Raw genomic sequence first — 7,500 nt, 5'->3', positions numbered from 1 at the left:
TCCAGTTGAAAGAAGTTTAGACGACGAAGGAGGTGTCACCAAGACTACGGGGTCGCGTCCCGATGGAAAGAAGACAGGAGACCAAAACAAACAGGGTGATGAGTTAACAGGCACAGAGTCCCACGGCCATGGCTCAGAGGAGCAACATTTACCCGGGAATGAAATGCCGGAAGGTGGTGGACCTGACGAGCAATGCCCACAAGATCAAAAATCAGGGGACGATTTAACAACGGCTGAGTCTGACCATCAGACTTTAAGGGACAAAAACATATCAGAAAATGAAAACGTAGAGTCAGAATCTGATGGACACGTTCTACAGGATAGAAATGCATCCGGAATCGAGTGTAGGGCTGACTATCAGAGTTCACAGGATCAACTTATGCCAGAAAGTGTACATGGTGACAATACAGTGTCTATGGCTCCGTCAGCGACCACAGCCGATGATAATGCAAGTTACAGCGCAACCGCTGCTGACACTAACATGACTGAAGCGACCTCATTGACTGCTGTCAGTGATACAGGATACACATCAACCGAGGCCGATGTGCTAGCTGACTTGCCCTCAGTGTCAACAGTTAATATGACGAATGATTACTCCATGTTAACTGACAGTGAAACAATGACCCGAGACCAAAAGATGACAAATGGTGACACTGCAAAAGATATACCAGACTTGACCAAAGATCCCACGGGATGTATGCCTGAGATAACCAATGACACTATTAGAGATGTCTCTGAACTCCCGAGGGACGATACCACGAGAGCAGTACCACAGCTCACGAAAGATGATACTATGCGAGATGTTCCTGAGCTAGTAAGTGATATCGCAACAGAGATGAAAGAGGATGCGAAAGAAAGTGCAATAAAAGAGGAATTGCAAGGAAGATATCAAGATGATTTGGAGGTAGAGACTCCAGTGGGAAACGTTAAGAATGTAGAAATAAATGTTCTTACAAATGGCCAAGAGAAGACACCAAAATCTGTGGAATCAACGGTACAGAATGATGCAGCTGCCAAACCTACAAACAGTGTAACGCCCAGGAACATTGAAATAACTCTACTAACAAATGATGCAGAGAACAGTCCAAAAAGAGGAGAATTACTAACAGAAAACACGGCAACAATTTTAACTGAAAAGGGTCGATCATCACCATCACAGATGAATGGCAAAGACGTCCCAGTTCTCACAAAAGTAAAATCTTTCAAAGATGTACAAATAGTGGTTGAAGGAAAAAACATCAAAGACATACCAATAATGGTGAAAGGAGAAGATGACGTACCAAGAATTTCTGATGGGAAAGTTATCAAGGATATTCCCATTACCATAGAGGGGAAGGAAGAACCAATAGTGCGGGCATGCAGTGCTGCAAGAGATGTTCCGATAACAATAGAAGGAAACGATCCCCAAAACCAACAAAATATGACAGAAAGCCATGTTAAAGATGTGCCCATGGTGATAGAAGGTGATGGCAAGAGAGATGTAACTATCAGAATAGAAAGGGTAAAAGATGTGCCAGCTGCAGCAGATGCTGAGAAAATTGAGCCAGTATCATTAGAGGCTATGGAGAACGACCTGGAAGCAGTAGGCACTGAGGACGAAAGTCGGGATGATCAGAAAGTAACCGAAAGAGAGGTACCAATAATTGTTGAAGCTGATGGCATGACCCTAGAAAGAAATGATGAACAGACTTTAGAAGATAACTCAGACCTTGGGCAAGATTCCAACGGAGATGTGTCAGCGCTGAGTGTGTCAAAGGGACGCGTGAAGGTGCGATAATGAATGTTTCTTCGAGTACTCACCCACAGTAACATCACAGACTGAAGGCCGCTCTCACCCACTTCGCTCTCCGCTCAGTGTTCGCGTAACTTGTTTGGTAATACTTTGACTGTACTACATATTAGGCGGCTTCCTTGTGCGAAACACACTAATCTTCAAGAGGTTTTGGAGAGGTTGCAAAGTATCACATTTACCATCACTTCTTGGACAACTGCATTCCAATTGTAAACTTCTTCCTGACATACAAGTAAAGATAGCACCTCATCGATATGTGACGTACGTTGTAAAAGACTCCTCTGTTTTTTGTGCATGATACTCGTAGCTGTCCTGAGTCTTTGGAAGTACCCTTTGCCCTTCTGAGCATGGTTCTTGGCTTTAAGGAGTCCAAACATATTCAGTAACAACGTGTAGGACTCTGTACATGACCCTCTGCGTCTTGTAGTATACTGAGCATGCTTGTTTTCAACCTTGTAGGAATCTGAGCATGGTTCATAGGTATAAGAACTTTTAAGCATGGTCTCTGAAGACTTTCTGATTTACTTAGAAAACATGGTGCTTCAGTTTATGGGGAGCTCGCATAACGAACAAAAGACCCCGAGCATGATTCTTGTTGAGAACCTCATTTAGAATGATTGTCATTAGGTAAAAAGAAACTTTGAGATAGATAGAAATACATCAGGTAGTCTAGCAAAAGAAAAAAGTAAATACAGAGTCCGATGTCTCAAGCAGCAACTTGGAGCGTCGAGTACGAGTATTCCATGTAGAAAAAAACATATACCTCTTTTCTTTCCCTCCCCCCCCCCCCCGGTCCCACATCTTAAAAATCTCCTCACACAGCAAATCTCCACATATCCCTGCGAATACTTACGAATACAAAATGTTTTCAAAAAATGTATATCCCCTTCCCTTTTCCTCAGGCGTCCACCCCGTCTTCGAGGTTTCACGAGGCAGCGTCTTCGGGAGATGTAACGACGATGCTGACTTTGATGACAGAAGGAGGCATAGACGTGGACATTGCAGACGACAGGGAGCGGACGGCCTTGCACGTTGCAGCAGATAGAGGGCAGCTTCCGGCGGTTTTGTTTCTGATCGAAAAGGGTGAGGAAAGCATATAATACATATAATATATTATGATGAGAATGGCAATAGATGAATAGGGAATAAGCCTGATAAAGAAGCTTTGCTTGATATATAGTGACTGAAAAACCATGTTTAGACTGATGAATAGAAATACTTTTCATATCTAACTGTGCATGATGATTGTTTAACTGGCAAAGAGAATTAATGAGAAAATGAAGAAAAGGAAATTGTTCTAAATCTTAAACTCAAAACTAATTAAACTTGAACATAATAATTTTAGTTTATGATCGAACGCCATGGGTGTCGAACAGATAACAAACATCAAACGAGAATTCATGATACAATGTGTTTCGAAATTAGGTTGGGGAGCTAATGAACACGGGAAGTCGATCAACGAAGCTGCCTTTCGAATTTCAGATCGAAATTATAACAATAGTAAAAAAGAAAAGAAAAAAAATAAGACGCCGGACAAATTGATCATGACTGATACACGATCGGGGGAAACAATTTTTTTTAAATTTTCTGATCAAAAATGGTGTTCAGTGAATGAATAATATCGATAATGGATGATAAACAATAAGCTCGATAAACGGCTAATGGAACCGATAATGGATGGATAAGGAATACAGTAACGTATGAAAATGCTATTGATTCATGAAGGAAATATTTGTGTTAAATATTTGACGAATGATCATCAAGTTAATGAGGTCCCGAAGCCTAAATAACTGGACAAACAAAATAGATGAATACATAGATAAGAAAGAAAGAATCTGTTTTGTAAATAGATGGTGACGAGAAGGAAAAGGTGAAAATTGTGATGAAGGAGATGGTAATATTATGATGATGGAAACCATGATTTTACAAAGTTAAATATAGTGACGAAAAAAAATGTGATAACAATAGAGAGGGAGAAAGAATATCGTGTGATAGTGACGAAGAAGAAGAGGAAGAAGAAAAAGTAGAAGAGGAGGAGGAAGAAGAAGAAGAGGCAGAAAAAAAGAAGAGGAAAAAGAAGAAGAAGAGGAAGAAAAAAAGAAGAGGAAAGAGAAGAAGAAGAGGAAGAAGAAAAAGAAGAAGAGGAAGAAGAAAACGTAGGAGAAGAAGAGGAGGAAGAAGAAGAAGAAGAAGAGGAAGAAGAAAAAGAAGAGGAAGAAGAAAAAAGAAGGGGAAGAAGAAAAAGAAGAAGAAGAAGAAGAGGCAGAAGAAAAGGAGAAGAGTAAGAAGAGTAAGTAATAGAGAAAGTTTAAATAAAAGAAAAAAAAAACAGAAGTGTAGGCAGATAAAAGAAGGGGAGAAGACTAAGAAGAAGGGAAAAGGGAAAAATGGCCGAAAATTGTGATAATAATGATAATAGTTATAATAATAATAATGAAAATGATAATGAGGCTGTGTCATATTAATAATGATAATGATAATAATAATAGTAATAGAATAATTAAGGTAATAATAGGAAGAGAGAGGAAAAGAAAAAGAAAAGGAGAGGAGGAAGGACAAGAGAAGAAAAAGAACGAGAACGAGAAAAAGAAGGAGAAAAAGAAGAAAAAAAAAGAAAAAAAGAAGAAGGAGAAAAAGAAGAAAAAAAAGAAAAAGAAGAAGGAGGAGCAGGAGGAGAAAAGAAGAAAAAGAAGAAGAAGGAGCAGGAGGAGAAAAAGAAGACGAAGAAAAATAAGAAGGAATAGGAAAGGAAGAAAAATAAAAGATAGATAAAAAAGAATGAAGAGAAAAATAAAAAGGAAGCGAGGAGGGAGAAAATTAAAAAAGTAAAAAGGCCTAACTGTAACAGTAGCAAGAAAAGAAAAGAAAAGAAAAAGAGGAAAAGAAAGAAAGAAAGAAAGAAAAAAAAAAGAAATCAAAATCTATTACTTAACCGAAACGCCTCTCTTGAGCCAACCCCCCCCCCCCCTCGTTCCAGGCTGCAACGTCAACCAGACGGACTCCGGCAGGCGGACGGCCCTGCACTACGCCGTGGAGGTCTGCGCCGTGGAGGTCGTCGCGGCGCTGCTGGAGGGCGGGGCGGCGGCGGACGTGCGGGAGCGGGCGCGCGGGAGGACGCCCCTGCACCTCGCCACCGTGACCAACTCCTTGGAAATCCTCAAGGTAAGATGCTGGCGGCCGGGTCTTCCGCCCGGAAAGTGGGAGAGGCTCGTCTTCATTTCCCTTTTATTCTCGCACTCAGTTTTCCTTTATTTGGTAATTTTCTATATTACGTCCGCATGACCGATATCGACGATTTTGGTATCGTTGGATTCCTCTCACTCTCCACATTGCAAATATATAGTTTTTATTGCGCGCTAACCCCCGTTAGCGACAAACTTGGCCCCGATAGCAGGGGAGGGCATGAAAGGTTCCAGGGAAAATGCGGGGTTAAATAGCACTAATAATATAACGCACAGTGAAAATAACCATGGTTATTCACATAACTTTCCATAATAACCATGGTTATTCACATAACTTTCCATTGCAGGGGGCTGCCGCCCCCCAACCCCCACCGAGGAAACAAAACCTCCACCGCGTATTCACGGCAGGCTAGAGCGTTACACAATCATCGTCGATGTCGGAGCAGGGGGCGTATTACCTCGTAAGATTCTCACTGAATCAGGATATTAACCTTATTATAGTCAGCATTGTATATAGAGACGATTGTAGTATAATAAGGATAAACACGGTGGCCCGCCCTCGTCGGCGGGTTTTGCGCCTTTTTCGATGTTACACCGATGGCCTCAAAGTCGCGTTTCCCTTCCTCTGGAATAACGACATTCGTATTCCTAACCGAAATAACCGTCGCGTTCAGAAGTCAGTCATAGTCGCCGCGATGGCCGAGTGTGGAGGGTGCTCGTACTCCGAGACGGATTTTCTGCGCGAGATTGCCATTAGCCAAGAAAAAATGCTAGATATGTGCTTCCGCCACGGCCTCCTTCGTCGTGAGAAAGATTGCGGCAGGTGCGGGCAGCCAGCACGCCTAGACCTGAAGAAGAAAAGATTCAGGTGTGATAGGGCCGTGGCGGTCAGGAAGCAGAAGAGGCAGAGGTGTGACTGGTCTGCTTCGATGTTCGTGGGCTCTTTCTTTGCGCAATCTCAAAGCACCCTGCCTCCTTCACATTTTGCGGCAAAGGAGCACTCGATGTTCGTGGGCTCTTTCTTTGCGCAATCTCAAAGCACCCTGCCTCCTTCACATTTTGCGGCAAAGGAGCACTCGATGTTCGTGGGCTCTTTCTTTGCGCAACCTCAAAGCACCCTGCCTCCTTCACATTTTGCGGCAAAGGAGCACTCGATGTTCGTGGGCTCTTTCTTTGCGCAATCTCAAAGCACCCTGCCTCCTTCACATTTTGCGGCAAAGGAGCACTCGATGTTCGTGGGCTCTTTCTTTGCGCAATCTCAAAGCACCCTGCCTCCTTCACATTTTGCGGCAAAGGAGCACTCGATGTTCGTGGGCTCTTTCTTTGCGCTATCTCAAAGCACCCTGCCTCCTTCACATTTTGCGGCAAAGGAGCACTCGATGTTCGTGGGCTCTTTCTTTGCGCAATCTCAAAGCACCCTGCCTCCTTCACATTTTGCGGCAAAGGAGCACTCGATGTTCGTGGGCTCTTTCTTTGCGCTATCTCAAAGCACCCTGCCTCCTTCACATTTTGCGGCAAAGGAGCACTCGATGTTCGTGGGCTCTTTCTTTGCGCAACCTCAAAGCACCCTGCCTCCTTCACATTTTGCGGCAAAGGAGCACTCGATGTTCGTGGGCTCTTTCTTTGCGCAACCTCAAAGCACCCTGCCTCCTTCACATTTTGCGGCAAAGGAGCACTCGATGTTCGTGGGCTCTTTCTTTGCGCAACCTCAAAGCACCCTGCCTCCTTCACATTTTGCGGCAAAGGAGCACCCTCCCTAGTAATTAGCGGCATTAATAAATCAGGTTAGTACCTTAAAAATCCTAGGTTATTGTAGGTTATCGGCTCCGCGTCTAGTTCGTGGGCGCTCTATCCTGCCGTGAATACGTGGTGGAGGTTTTGTTTCCTCGGCGGGGGTTGGGGGGTCGCAGGGGGCACAGCTCCCTGCAATGGAAAGTCATGTGAATAACTATGATTATTTTCACTGTGAGGTTAAATTATTAGGGTAATTTTCTATATTACGTCCGGCGCTACGACATCGTCGCCCCCGCAATCGGGACCAAGTTTGTCGCTAACGGGGGGTTAGCGCGCAATAAAACCTATCTATTTGCATTGTATAGAGTGAGAGGAATCCAACGATACCAAAATCGTCGATATCGGTCATGCGGACGTAATATAGAAAATTACCCTTTATTTGTTTTCTTTTTCTTTTATTTATCATTTTTTTCCTACCCGGACTAGGTCAAATATAGTATTTCAAAGATTATTTATTTATTTATTTTTATTCATTCTTATTCATTTATTATATCATTATTATTTTCCTTCTTTTTGTATGTGTTACCGCCCATTAAAAAAATTAATAATTTATAACTAACTAGCTATAATGCCGTCAATCTTCCTCTGTATCTGTTTGTGATTTATTTTTATTTTTCTCTGCTGTCACAAACCGTGGAAATTCTCAAAATAAACGATTCTGTTTTTGTTTTTGTTACTTTTCGGTATCTGTTATTTAACGTTTTTTCTTAATCGATTGTCACAAATTTCGTG

General features: G+C 42.6%; 1 protein-coding gene and 1 long non-coding RNA gene across 2 annotated transcripts in view; one reads left to right on the top strand and one right to left on the bottom strand.

Moving 5' to 3' along the window:
• Positions 1–7,500, top strand: part of LOC113808224 (uncharacterized) — a 41,457-nt gene that overhangs the window by 17,164 nt on the left and 16,793 nt on the right. Inside the window, exons 3-5 of the mRNA XM_027359570.2 lie at positions 1–1,768; positions 2,695–2,875; positions 4,770–4,954. The exon at positions 1–1,768 is cut by the window's left edge and continues 1,214 nt beyond it. Coding sequence (XP_027215371.2) covers positions 1–1,768; positions 2,695–2,875; positions 4,770–4,954 — 2,134 coding nt within the window. The remainder of the gene's footprint in view (positions 1,769–2,694; positions 2,876–4,769; positions 4,955–7,500) is intronic.
• Positions 5,044–6,797, bottom strand: LOC138865063 (uncharacterized). The gene is made up of 2 exons (XR_011399301.1): positions 6,682–6,797; positions 5,044–5,931 (listed from the first exon to the last, which is right to left on the bottom strand). It is a non-coding gene; the product is annotated as an uncharacterized lncRNA (long non-coding RNA).

Source organism: Penaeus vannamei, chromosome 19, assembly GCF_042767895.1.
Source record: "Penaeus vannamei isolate JL-2024 chromosome 19, ASM4276789v1, whole genome shotgun sequence".
Taxonomy (NCBI): Eukaryota; Metazoa; Arthropoda; class Malacostraca; order Decapoda; family Penaeidae; genus Penaeus; species Penaeus vannamei.
The sequence above is the reverse complement of the archived record's forward strand: the minus strand, read 5'-3'. Positions and strand labels throughout refer to the sequence as shown.